Genomic DNA, 13074 nt, shown 5'->3' with positions numbered 1-13074 from the left:
CCATCCACGTCGTTGCAAATGGCAAGATCTCATTCCTTTTGATGGCTGCATAATATTCCATTGTATATATATACCACATCTTCTTTATCCAGTCATCTGTCGATGGACATCTTGGCTCTTTCCACAGTTTGGCTATTGTGGACATTGCTGCTATAAACATCGGGGTGCACGTACCCCTTCGGATCCCTACTTTTGTATCAAAGATAGCCTTTATAGCTGTTTTGTCCATGCCGGTGTTCAATCCAGGACCACACCTTCTATCTGGTTCTTGTGTCCTGCCAGTCTAGCCCAGGCCCTCCCTTAGGACATTGATCTGTAGAAGAGACTGGACCAGTAGCCATGGAGAATGCCTCACCATCTGCCTTTGGTTGTATTCTTGTGAAATTTAGCTTGTTCTCTGTCCTCTGTATTTTCTGTAAAGTGAAGTATATCCAGGGCTTGATGAGTTCACTGGTGCCTAGAATACCCAATAGGTAGTGATGTGCCCTTCCTGTGGCCTTTCCTCACCATTAGTGGTGCCAAGGCCTAACACAAGATTAGAGGAAAGGCAATGTGACTCTCCCTCATATGGTTGCATAGATCTCCTTTTTTAGAAACATGGGTGGCTCCCTTGGCACCATCTGAATGCCCAGTTCTGGGAGACCTTTTTAAACTATACAAGCAAACTCGTCCAGTTGCTGAGGGGAACTTGGTCCTGGGGTTTTGGGCTTTGGGGTGAAAAAAAAAGCACAGAACAAGGACATGAATTAAGTTTCATCTTGCTGAGTGCAAACTTAACAAAACATAGTTCTGTTTTTACAGACATATGATCTGGGTTAAATCCCAGCTCTGCTGCTTACCAGTTGGGCAACCTCGGGCAAGTTACTTAACCTCTCTCGGCCTCACGTTCCTCCTTGGATTTCTTGTCTGACAGAGTTGTTTTGAGGGCTAAATAAAAAAAGTATCCTTGGCTCTTTTCTCCCGTAGATGGAAAGCTCTTCAAGGACAAGGCTAAAAATTGTAAGAAATCCAAAGATGTTTGGGGCACCTGGGTGGCTCAGTCAGTTAAGCATCCGACTCTTGGTTTCAGCTCAGGTCGGGATCTCAGGGTCCTGGGATCGAGCTGCACCCCGTGTCTGGCTCTGTGCTCAGTGCAAAGTCTGTCCCTCTCCCTCCCCTTCTTCTCCTCCCTGCCACCCCGTACTTGCTCTCTGTCTCTCAAATAAATAAATAAAATCTTAAAAAAAAAATCCAGAGACGCCTGGGTGGCTCAGTCGGTTAAGCATCTGCCTTCGGCTCAGGTCATGATCTCAGGGTCCTGGGATTGAGTCCCACGTTGGGCTCTCTGCTCAGCGGGGAGCCTGCTTCTCCCTCTGCCTGCCACTCCCCCTGCTTGTGTGCTCTCTTTCTCTGTCAAATAAATAAATAAAATCTTTTAAAAAAATCCAAAGATGTTTGTTGGATTAAAAAAAAGAGCACAGATGATACGGTAGGTGATGAGTATCATGGATGAGAAAAATCATCCATTTAGGCATTTGTTTATTTATGCTTTCAATTCTTTTTTTTTTTAAGATTTTATTTATTTATTTGACAGAGAGAGAGACAGAGAGAGCACAAGCAGGGGGAGCAGTAGAGGGAGAGGGAGAAGCAGGCTCCCCACTGAGTAGAGAGCCTGATGTGGGGCTCGATCCCAGGACCCTAGGATCATGACCTGAGCCGAAGGCAGATGCTTAACCGACTGAGCCACCCAGGCGTCCCTATGCTTTCAATTCTTTTAACATGTACCCATTCCAGGTTCTGTGTACCTCCATCCATGAAGTTCAGGGGTCTGGGAAGGTGCAGATAGATTTTAGTGTATGGGAGTCCAGAAGGTCTGGCCTGGTCATTCAAGAAGGCTTCCTGGAGAAGGAGACTGGGATGGAAGGGGATGTTTGGGGGAGACTGAGACGGAAGGGGAGGTCTGGGGGAGACTGAGCAGGGGGAGATGGGTCTCTGGATACAGAGCTGTCTGTCTCCTGGCACAGGTGGCTGCTGGGAGGGCTGGACAGGGCTTGTGGCAAGAGGTAAGCCCATGCTGGCTTCAGAGGTTGCTGTTCTTCTCTGTTCTCCTCCTCCTCCCCTTCTTGCCTGTCCCCCCTGGGGTCTCCTGGCCAGGGCTTGGAGCCTTGTGTGACCCCGACCACCCCTGTGTCTGTCTGCAGTGCCGGATGGAGTGCCGAGATGTGCCAGCTGAGACACTCTATGACGTGCTACATGACATTGAATATCGAAAGAAGTGGGACAGCAACGTCATTGAGACTTTCGACATCGCCCGCTTGACAGTCAACGCCGACGTGGGCTATTACTCTTGTGAGCAGGCTCAAGCACATGGTGCCAGCCAGGCCTCCAGCCCACAGCCTCTTTCTGCCACCTGCCCGCCTTGCGGTCACTCCCGTGGCCAGGCTGCTCAGACACCTGAGTGCTGAGATGCAGGGCCGCCCTCTGTGACAGCCTCGCCCATTCCCAGACACTTGGGCACACACACGTGCACACTCACAAACACACAGACACTCCCGTGTTCATGTATACACACTCCACACCCGGGTACACAGTCACGTACGCAGCCCACGGCCATGTGCCATATGCTCACAGTCACACATTTTCAGATACACACACTCACAGTATTATGGTTCTCCCGCATACTCACGTTCACATAGACAAACAGCCAGGCCAGCAAGGGAAGGGCCGTGTGAGGTGGTGAGCAGGAATGGCCCAAGACGAGAGGGGAGAGGGTTCTGCTCTGTCCCTTTCCTAGTCTCAGCTCTGGGACTGTAGGCTGGGAGGTGAAGGGGTACCCATTTGGATCAGGGAGAATTGGCAGTTAACCAGGCATCTCTGTGTCCTGGGCCTCAGCTGTGCCCTCCCTTGCAGGTAGTCAGGCCAGTGGCCTGGCTGAACTGTCCCTTGCACTCCACAGGGAGGTGTCCAAAGCCCCTGAAGAACCGTGATGTCATCACCCTCCGCTCCTGGCTCCCCATGGGCACTGATTACATCATTATGAACTACTCAGTCAAACATCCCGTGAGTCTCCCTGCCTCCCCTGCTGGGTGGGCAGGGGAAAGTGCCAGGTACGACTGGGCCCACAGGCCTGGCCCAGGAAGAGGCCTCTGGCTGCCATCATGACTTTCATGTGACTTCAGCCTGGGCGTGACGCTCTCTGGCCCTCAGTTTCCTTCCTGTATAGTGAGAATAATGGCTCTTGTCTCCCTGCTGAGCTCTCAGGCAGATGGGAAGAGGGTGATGAGGGCCATCACTGTGGACAAGTGCAATGGGCTGGCTGGGAAAGGGGGTGCGAGGGGTGAGAGGCAGGCTTCTCTGACCCTCCCTGAGGCTGGGCCGCCTTGCTCTCCATGGCAGGCAGGACAGGCAGGTACAGCTGGCCTGGGCAAAGATGAGTGTGTGTGTGTGTGTGTGGGAGTGCCCATGTATGTGCTCATGACCCCAGACTGGGGGCTTTCCTGAGGAGAACGGGGTGACCTAGCCTGAGTCCTCCCTTTCTCCTCACCCCTGCATCAGGCCTGGCCTGGAGTGGATGCCAGGGGGTTTGAACTAACTAATTCTGTGTGTGTGTGTACTCACAAAGACACTTCTTTTGTCCCAACCCTGAGTCTCACCTCCCTTTGCCTTCCATCCCCAGAAATACCCGCCTCGGAAAGACTTGGTCCGAGCTGTGTCCATCCAGACGGGCTACCTCATCCAGAGCACGGGGCCCAAGAGCTGCGTCATCACCTACCTGGCCCAGGTGGACCCCAAAGGTGAGGGCTTGGCCCTGGCAGCCCATCATGGGATCCTTTCCTATACCACAGGGGATGCGACCAGATCAGTAAGCCAGGGATCTGATTTTTGATCCCTAATTTTGATTAGGGATCAAAAAGGGCCTCTATTAGGAGCTGTTTTGTATTTTGGGGCATCTCCATCCAAAATATCATTTGAACCAAGGTTTGAAACTTTATAATGGTTTGAAAAGCAAAGGCCAAGGTGGTAGATGCTGCTCCATGATAAAGCTTGGAGCTCTTTTCCTGGACTCCCGCACCCCCAGGCTCTGACTTGTTTCCCGCTCACTGGCTACTCTCACTCTATCTGTCTTGCTGGCTCCTATCCTCTGCCCATCCTGGAGGCCTGAGCCTCCTTGGGAGGGCTCAGCTATTCTCAAGGCTTCTGTGGCCAGCTGACGTGCATCTCTGCTGGGATCCAGATCCCTGTGGCCATGGGCCTCCTGGACTCGTCCTTCAAGATGTCTTTCCAGGACCTGAGACTCACTGTGTCCAGTGCTGAACTATCTCCCCTTCTAGGTTGTGCCTTCTCCTAAGCCTCCAACCCCCAGTCACCCATGCCAAGAACCTGGGGGTTGACTGGGGTGCCCTCTGCTCAGCTCCCAAATCTGGCCACCCATTCTTACTGATTCTACCTCCTAAATAGCTCCTGAATCTGTCCTTTCTCTCCATACTCAGCCACCTTGTCTGTCCTTACAGCTACCAAGGGACTTTTCCAAAACATGCCTTTCCTCATGACTCTCTTCTGATTAAAATTCTTCTCTGGCTGTTGCATTCAGAGTAAAGTCTAAGCCCCCTCCCCAGCTTTCCCAGTGCTTCCTCATACCTTACATGGTCCCACCTCCCTGTCTAGGCAGCACTTTCCCTCAGCCTCGAAACACCTCTCCTTCCTCACTCATGCCCCTAGGGCTGCTTCAGATGTCACCTCCTTTGTCTCCAATACCAAAGTCACCGATACCTAGAGTCACCACCAGCTCCCTGCTTGGCAGGCTCATTCCCCTCTAGCAGAGCCCTTGGCCCCAGTTGGGCCCCAGACAGTGAGCTGCTCTTTGGGTCCCTGGGACTGTCCCAGAGTAGGTATCACAGAGTGGATGTGGAGTGAGTGAGTGAATGGGTGACTGTCTAGAGGGTGGGTAAGCCCTGAACATCTTTGCCTGGGTATGCCCCGGCCCCACTGGGGGTCCAGTGACCCAGGCCCAGGGCCCTCTAGGACCTCACTGACTGTTGGGAGGCAGAGTAGACACTTGGGAATGAGAAAGGGTGGGCAGGTGGCCTGTGGATTCCAGGTCAGGCCAGGGTGGGGTACTCAGCCAAGAGGCCTATGTAGCAGCCCCCTGGGGCAGGGGGCGTGGAAAGATGCGTAGATGAGGGGCTGAGCATCAAGGCCATTCACAGGTTGGGTATGAGAAGGGGGATGTCAGTGGAGGGGAGGTGGCAGGCGGGAGCTGGGTGGGTCATGATTTCAACCTACTTGTAGCCTGTGGTCACCTAGGACCCTGTGGTTTTCTTCCATGCAGTCCTCTGGGGGTCAGCAGAGGGACAGGAGGGGTGTAGGGGGTGGGTTTGGGGGGACACAACAGAATTGAGCCTGGAGACCTTGGGCTGAGGTGGAAAGAGAAAGTGAGGATGATGTAGTCTTATAGGACTTGCCTCACAGCCTCCCCCCCCCCCTCCCGGGGGGAAGAGGGTAGTCTCTTTGGAAGCCCCAGGCTGGAAGGAGCGGGCTGGTATGTATGTTTGGTGGGGGCTGGGTCCCTGAGGCGGCTGCTTTCCTTCTCTCCTCATTACCCTTCCCTGCTCTCATAGGCTCCTTACCCAAGTGGGTAGTGAATAAATCTTCTCAGTTCCTGGCTCCCAAGGTGAGTGGCCTTGGGACTTTGGGGTATGGAAGCTGGGGGAGAGGGTTCGGATGAGGGGGTGGGTCAGGGATGGAGACTGGGAGTCAGGGGGCGGAGTCAGGGCTGAGGGGCGGAGTCATGAAATAGGCCAGAGTCAGGATCCCGGGAGCCGGGGACTGAGACGCTGGAGGGCGCAGGCCGGGACGTGGCGAAGACTCAGTCCCCGTCCGCGTCCACCCCTGACTCGGCTGTGCGGCGGCCCCGCAGGCCATGAAGAAGATGTACAAGGCGTGCGTCAAGTACCCTGAATGGAAGCAGAAGCATCAGCCGCACTTCAAGCCGTGGCTCCACCCAGAGCAGAGCCCCTTGCCGAGCCTGGCGCTGTCGGAGCTCTCCGTGCAGCACGCGGACTCGCTGGAGAACATCGATGAGAGCGCGGTGACAGAGAGCCGGGAGGAGCGCCTGGGTGGCGCAGGCGGCGAGGGCAGCGACGATGACACCTCGCTCACCTGAGCGCGGCACCACCGCAGGGACCAAGACAAGATGGAGTGGGGCCAGGGGTGGCGGATCCTCCCGCGCTTTCTCCCCTCCCCCACCCCCTGTGCCTCTTAGGGACGCTGGGCTCGGGCCCAGGCTGGTGCGGCGGCCTGGCTGGACGCAGCCCCAATAAAGGATCACACAGCCTCAGCCGGCTCGTCGCTGTGCCTGCTTCCCACCTCCCTGGGGCACGACCGCCACTCGCCGCTGCCCTTAATCCCCATCTCCTAGAGTTCATTTTGTTAATTTCATTATTGATCACCTGGCCTTTGCCCCTTTAGGCAACCCCTCATTTCCCCATGTGTAGCTGGTGGTGGGGGGGGGGGTATGTCAGGTTATCTCATCCCTGCCTCCTGCCCATAGTGTGTTCTCTTCTCCTGTGTCTATTCATTAGTTCCCTCATCCATTCACCCGTCCTTGTTGCCTGTTCCTTCTGCCGTTTGCTCCAGGCTCTTTGGCCATCTTTCACTGCTCTAAGAGAAGAAGTAGGTCTGGCCAGAGACCTCGGGTCAGGGGTCAGAGGGTGAGGTTCTACCATGTGAGTACAAGCTGCAGAAGTGGAGGGTCTGACTGTCTCCAGTCATCATGGAAGGAAGGGGGCGAGGTTCCTGGGTCTCAGACCACATGGCTGTGGGCCTCAGAATGAAGACTGGGGACAGCATGTTCTGGAGGAGGAAGGTTGGGGGTTGCAATGAAGGTCATCAGACTCCAGTGCAGTGGAGGGACCAGGTCCTGTGATTCGAGACTTCCCTAGGTCACTTTGAAGACCTCAGGCCTGTGTTAACAGAAAAGGTTGGGCTCCCAGTCCTTTGCAAGTGATCAGATGCCAGTCCCCTGGTACTGTGTTCCACCTGGCTGTTTTGAAGTCTAGGCTTTGAGATCTAGAGGGGTGCCTGAATCTCCCTTGTTCTCGGTGACCTCCCGGTACCCTCTGCTGCCTGAGGGACACCCCTGCTATCAGACTGGGAGGAGGAGGGCTCTGTGCTCTGCCCCTCTCTAGTGTTTTTGCACCCCATATGAATTTGGGGCTGGGAAGTGCTCTCCAAGGTTTGGCCCTGTCCTCCCCTCCTGGAAAGTGACTTGCCTTAGCCTTATCAGGAAGATATAGCCTACTTGGAGTTGACTCTTTTCTAGAGGGGCAAAGTGGATGTCCAGTGGAGTGTAGGCAGGAGATTCTATAACTCACCAAAACTTGGGTTCCAATCCCAGGCTTGCCCAATACTGGCTTTGTAACTTTGGACAAGTCCTGGAACTTCTTGGAGCTTCATATTCTAATCCCTAACCTGGGGTGATGATTTTTGCCTTCAAGGAGAGGTATGAGGATTCAGATAAAAGGAATAAGTTGCCCAGCACTGGGCCTGGCATGTAGTAGGTGCTCAGATTAATGACTCCTAATCTCAGAGTCAACCCCCATGCCCCATCCTGGTGAGAGCTGTTCTTTCAAATATCTCCATCGGGCATTTGGAGAAATGGAAGCACAGAGAAATTAGAGTCTCTTGACTGGGCTGGTCCCAGAGGTGACAGGGACACAGGACCCAGGAATTCCTGCCAAACCCAGGGCCCTTATCTGTGTATGTGCTGGCAGGATGGGCAGACATCTCCCCAGTCTCAGCCAGTGAAGGTGTCTTGGTGCCAGGACCTCAGGCTGTATGCAGCCTTCTGTCAAGGGATCTTGGAGCCCTTTGGGTAGGACTCTTCCCCACCACCCTGCCCCTGGGGGATGTGGGCCTGGAGAGGGAAGTGGGATATCCTCGGAGAATGAGGTGGGGAAGGACTTCCAGGAGGAGAAGGTTAGGGACCTAGGTCGTCCTGCCTCCACTGCCTCTTTCCACCCTGGGGGTCTGGGCCCCTGGGGCGGGAGGGGGTTTGGGAGTGTTGTGTGGCTCATTTCCCGCCGCGCCTCCGGGGGGTAGAGTCACCAGGAGAAGGGTGGCAAGAGGCTGGGAGATTCAGGAAGAGATGGAGACTCAGCGGGCGGAGAGGTGGAGGTAGATCTGAACCTCACGAGATAGAGACGGACCTGCCAGCAACGAGAGAGGCACGGGAGACGCACAGACGGACCGGTCCGCTAGGCGGGCCAGGCCCGCGGACTCAGAGACGGCGACTAGGCGGGGCGGAGCAGGGGGCGGGTCCCTGCCCCTCCGGCCCTCCCCTCCCCGGGGCGTCACGTGGGGCGGGCGGAAGCACCCGGCGGGTGGGCGCGCCCGGCCTACGGCCGCGAGTTCTCTACGCCGGCGTGAGTCAGTGACGGCGCCGGGACCCCGGGTCCCCGGGTCCCCGCGTCCCCGCGTCCCCGCGTGGAGTCCTCGCTCAGAACAGGTAAGTGAGGCTGCCGGGACCTCCCCGCCCGCCGCCCCTTCGCCAGGTGTTGACCAGAGTTTCCCCATTTCGCAGAAGGGAACGCCAAGGCCGCGCGCCGGCTGTGCGCCCGGCGCCTACTTCCGCGGGCGTTTCTCCTAGGGTAGTTGTCTGCTCTCTTGTCTGGTGTTGCGGATGAGGGTCATCACCTGAGGATGTGCGGTCGGGCCAGAGTCGGTAGGCAGGAGGGCGAACCGGCGGGTCAGGGGGCTTCCAGCTCTTAGTCCTTTAGCATGAAGGTTCCCAGGAGCCGGAGCCAGCCCGCCCTCGGCCGCCTTGCTTTTCTCATCTGTGAAATGAAGGCTCCCACCTCGTTAACCGCGGAGACCCTTACAGCTCTGCACTTTCGTATGACCCTTTGCCCTGAACCTGGGGCTCCAGTGACCTTGGGCAGACTACTTCCGGTCTCTGTGCCTCAATTCCCCACCAGTAAATGGGGGCATGGCCTCCCAAGAGGCCCTACCTGGCCCAATTGCTGGAAAGAGGAGGTGGTGTGTGTTCGCTGAATGGGGTCAAGCCGGGAGTGGGTTGTTGGCACTGGAGAGAGCAGGCTTGGAGTGCAGCCTAGGGGGCATGGGGTGGGCGTTTGGTCCAAGATCTCTAAGGGTGGTTTTTGGTGTTGGGGAACTCTGATCAGGAACGATCACAGTATGGTTTCTGGCATATGCATCTCCCTCCCCCAAAGCTCTTGTGCTGGGGAGCTTTCCTTGATCCCCAGGCTTGGTTGCAGGGAAGGGGCTGGCGGCGGGGGTTGCTGCAGAGTGGTACAGATTTGTGGAGGTATTCAGGTAGGATTTGACTGTGTGCTGAGCACCAAGGTCCAGACTGAGGCACCCAGGATGTCTGTCCTTGGAAAGCAGAGCGTGCCCAGGTTAGGGGAGACCTCCCAGCAAGCTCATTACAGGGTAGAAAGATCCCAGCAGAATCTGGAAGACAAGTGCAGACAGGTACTGAGATAGAATCAGGGACTGGGACTCTTGGAGGTCCAGGGAGAAGGAGATGACTGGAATGCGCCTTGGCAGTGAAGTGGCAATTAGCAAGGATAAGGACCCTCCAGAGGACAGCACAGCTTGTGCAAAGGCAGGAATTTTCGTGGTATATTTGAGGAGATGGGTATGGCTGGAAGGGATAGCTGGGGCAGGGTATAGCGAGAACTCGTCCCCATGTGTCCCATGGCTGGGTGGGGATTGTCCAGATCCTGGCTTGGGGGACCTTGCCTCCTCGTTCACCACTTGCTCACAGGAGTCGGGCAAAAGGGGGTCATTCCAGGCACAGTCCTGACAACTGGTGAGGTGGCAGAGGCAACCTGGGGCCAGATTGCCCCCACGCTTCATCGCCCCAGCCTCACCCCCACCGCCTCTCAGGCTCCAGTCAGGCTTTTCTGTACCTGAAACCTCAGCCCTTTGTGCAGCTTGCTTGTCTTACCCACCCTTCCTCTCCAGAAATTTTCTCCCCATCCAAAAAAAAAAAAAAAAAATCTATATATCTATATCTCTATCTATCTATCTATCTATCTATCTATCTATCTATCTATCTTAGGTCCTTTGGGACCTCACAGGTGGGTTGCTTATTGCTTCTCCGTGCCTCACCTTTCAGTCCTTAGTGGCACAGCTTGGGAAAGGTCTCCTTGGAGCTCTGTGGGGAAGGGCCTGCAGAGCCCTGGGGATGACTGGGACGTGGGGTAGTCCCTGTGCAGCCATCGAACATGTGACTCTGCAAGTCCCCACACTTCCCAGAGCCTCCATTTCCCCATCTGTAGGATGGGCTGATAACCCCTGGTCTCATGCTCGAGAAAGAGACCACTGGGGCAAGAATTGGGCCTGAGTGTAAATCTTATCCCCTGCAATGAGTGTTTGAATGAAGGAACGAGAGAACCTGGAGGGAAGGGGTCAGTTCAGAGGGGTAAGGGGCCTCTGAGGGTCCTAGGGGTGAGTGGTGGACTAGCCTAGGACTAAGACTAGGGCATCGGCTAAAGAGAGGGGAGTTCCCTCTATTCTCTGGGCCCTCTCCCCTCCCCACCCCACTCTTCCTTTAGCCAAGCTCAAAGCCAGCCGGCTGATGCCCAAACAAGTAGCCTCTGTTCCCAGGGTGGGGGAAGGGGAGGCAGGCCCTGGGCTCTAGGCCCGCCTGTCCAGCGCTGACCCTGCTGAACACCCCCACCCCCCGCCCTTCGCTCTGGATCTTAACCCTTGGGAGCCTGGGGTGGGCCTTGGGTTGCTTGAGGCCTCATACCCCTTGCTCACCAGCTGTCCCCTCCACCCAACTTTAGGCTCCCATGGGTTCTGTTACAGCAGGAGGGATGCAGTAGGACATGAGTTGGAAATGGAGAAGGAAGGAGGGAATGGAGGTGGGAGGGAGACTGGAATAGATATGGTCACGGACACTCAGATACCACTTGGCCCAAAAGCTTTTTTCACAGATGGGGAGACTGAGGCCAAGGGCCAGAGATCAGACCAGGATCAGGCAGCGAGCCCTGGTGGGTGGGGGTCAGGACTGATCCGATCCCTAGTCTGGGCCCTCTTGGAGTAAGAAGAGGGAAAGGGAGGGAGCTCTGTTTGACTTGAGCTTCTATCGTGTTCCTGACGCTGTACATTTGCACTTTATTTAACTTCATATCATTCCATGAGATGGGGATCACCAGCCAGTAACATGGGGGGGGGACAACCTCAGAAAGCTGAGTAGTCACATCCATGAGAAAGATGTTAGTAATAGGCACAGAGCACTGGTGTAGGCACTTTTATGTATGTTAACCACTTTCGTCCTCCCCAAACAGCAAATAAGTGGTAGAGGCAGGATCAGTCAGGTGTTCCTTTGCCTCCTTCTGCCTGATTTCCCCTCCCCCGGCTTGACCTTACCCCTTGAGCTCAGTCCAGGGTCCACTCAGTGAGGGGCTTTCCCTTGGGTGGTGGCCAAGGCAGCCTTGAGCAGAGTGTGACCCCAGCCAAGCAGACCCAGCCCTCCCTGACGGGTAGAGTGCAGACCCTTGGGTGGGCCCTCTCACCCCCTCCTCTGGTCTCAGTCTGGCTGACCTCAGCCCCCTTCATGGCCCTGCGCAGAGGGGTGTTTCATATTTCAGGAAGGGGTTCTGTGTTAAGGGGGCTGCTCCAAGGATCTGAATAGCAGGAAGATACAAGGGGCCCTCAGAGATCCCCTACAAGTACACTGCCCACAGAGCTCAGGCCCTGCCGCTAACTCAACACCAGTCCCCCCAGCCCTGATCAGAGAGGACATCGTGTCCCCTTACCCCTGCCCCCATCAGGCCCCCAGACCCGTACATTCTGATGAGGGCCCTGGAGAGGACAGCCCAAGGAGGCCGATGACCCCCAGGTGTCAGGGATGGCCGGGGGCTGGGGGGACAGTGCCTGGTTGGTCTTCCACGTGACCTTCCTGTGGAGTTTTTCCTCTGTCTCAGCCTTTTGAACACAGTTGAGAAGGGAAAAGGTCTGTCCTGTACTCAGGACATCTGCTCCAGACCATTGGGACAGTCCGAGTGGCTGGGAGGGGATATGGAATTCAGTGGCCAGTTCAGTAACAACATTATTATTTAACAGTAGTAGTAATAGTGGCAGTAGCTACTGTTTCTTGGAAGCTTACTATGTGCCAGGCACTGTGGAAGCATTTTTTTTGGACTGATTTAATCCTCAAAAATAGTCTGGTGGGGTAGGTACCATTCCCATTTTGTTGAGGAGACAGGCCCAGGAAGGTGAAGTGATTTGCCTAAGATCACCCATTACAGGGAAGAGCTGGGAGTCTGAATCTCTCCCTCCTCACAGTGAGAACTCTGAGCACTGGGAGACACTGCAGGCGGAGGAGATCCAAACCCTGTTCTACCCTGGGAACTCCCAGTCTGGGTGGCAGGCAGGGCGTGGAGGGCCACATGGTCAAGTGACGTTGCTGGCAGCCAGCTGTGGGGATGGCGGGCCTGCATGGGCATCCTGCTTGTAGACGGGACCGACTGCTGTCAAGTTCTGAGCCCCTCATGGGGACAAGCACCTCTTGGAGGTCTGCTCACTGCTCTTGTCCTGTCCTGTCTGCTCTGGGCTTTGTTGAATACAACGGCTCTCCCGGGCCCTGTTTTGCTGATGAGGAGACTGAGGTGAGCAGAAGCCAAGGGACTTGCCTGTGGTCCCTCAGCTGAGGAAAGGGAGAGCTGGAACCGACACCCAGGCAGAGGCTCTGAGGCCCGCACGCCACCTCCCTGCCTGGGGCCTGGTCAGGGCCTCCTGGGCCTCTGAAGCCCTGACTTCCCTCAGACGCTGCCCACCTGCCTTCTCACAGGGCCTGAGTCTTTCTCCCTGCCCAAACTGAGTCCTCTTATGGTGCCTGGGATGTGGACCAGCCAGATGTCAGTGACTGAACGAACAAACCTGGGGAACATGGTTCCAGAGCCGCGAGGCCAAGAAACAGGGACCAGCTATGGTCAAGAGTGTGGTGCTCAGTGCCAGAGGGGTCCGGAGGAGGATTCAGAGGTCAGAGAGGCCACCTTCCCCACCCCCCCCGACCACAGCAGGGAGGAATGTGGCAAAATCTTCATCCTCCTTATTATCTTC

General features: G+C 55.8%; 2 protein-coding genes across 10 annotated transcripts in view; both read left to right on the top strand.

Annotated features, from left to right (window-relative positions):
* STARD10 (StAR related lipid transfer domain containing 10) overlaps window positions 1-6316 on the top strand; it is a 30676-nt gene extending 24360 nt beyond the window's left edge. For both annotated transcript variants that reach the window (XM_081798779.1, XM_081798778.1), the window contains exons 3-7: window positions 2181-2328; window positions 2936-3039; window positions 3656-3773; window positions 5598-5650; window positions 5897-6316. In XM_081798779.1, the coding sequence (XP_081654905.1) occupies window positions 2181-2328; window positions 2936-3039; window positions 3656-3773; window positions 5598-5650; window positions 5897-6142 (669 nt within the window). In that variant the 3' untranslated portion in view covers window positions 6143-6316. The remainder of the gene's footprint in view (window positions 1-2180; window positions 2329-2935; window positions 3040-3655; window positions 3774-5597; window positions 5651-5896) is intronic.
* Window positions 6317-8342: 2026 nt separating this feature from the next.
* The window catches only part of ARAP1 (ArfGAP with RhoGAP domain, ankyrin repeat and PH domain 1), a 62853-nt gene continuing 58121 nt past the window's right edge, over window positions 8343-13074 (top strand). For 7 of the 8 annotated variants that reach the window (XR_014138726.1, XR_004074710.2, XR_004074709.2 and 4 more), the window contains exon 1: window positions 8343-8485. The gene's annotated coding sequence lies outside the window, so the exon portion shown is untranslated. The remainder of the gene's footprint in view (window positions 8486-13074) is intronic. The other variant, XM_031024948.2, reaches the window with a different exon arrangement.

This window comes from Leptonychotes weddellii, chromosome 11 (assembly GCF_054177405.1).
Source record: "Leptonychotes weddellii isolate Sample4059 chromosome 11, ASM5417740v2, whole genome shotgun sequence".
NCBI lineage: Eukaryota > Metazoa > Chordata > Mammalia > Carnivora > Phocidae > Leptonychotes > Leptonychotes weddellii.
Note: the sequence above shows the minus strand (reverse complement) of the source record. Positions and strands in the feature narration are given on the sequence as shown.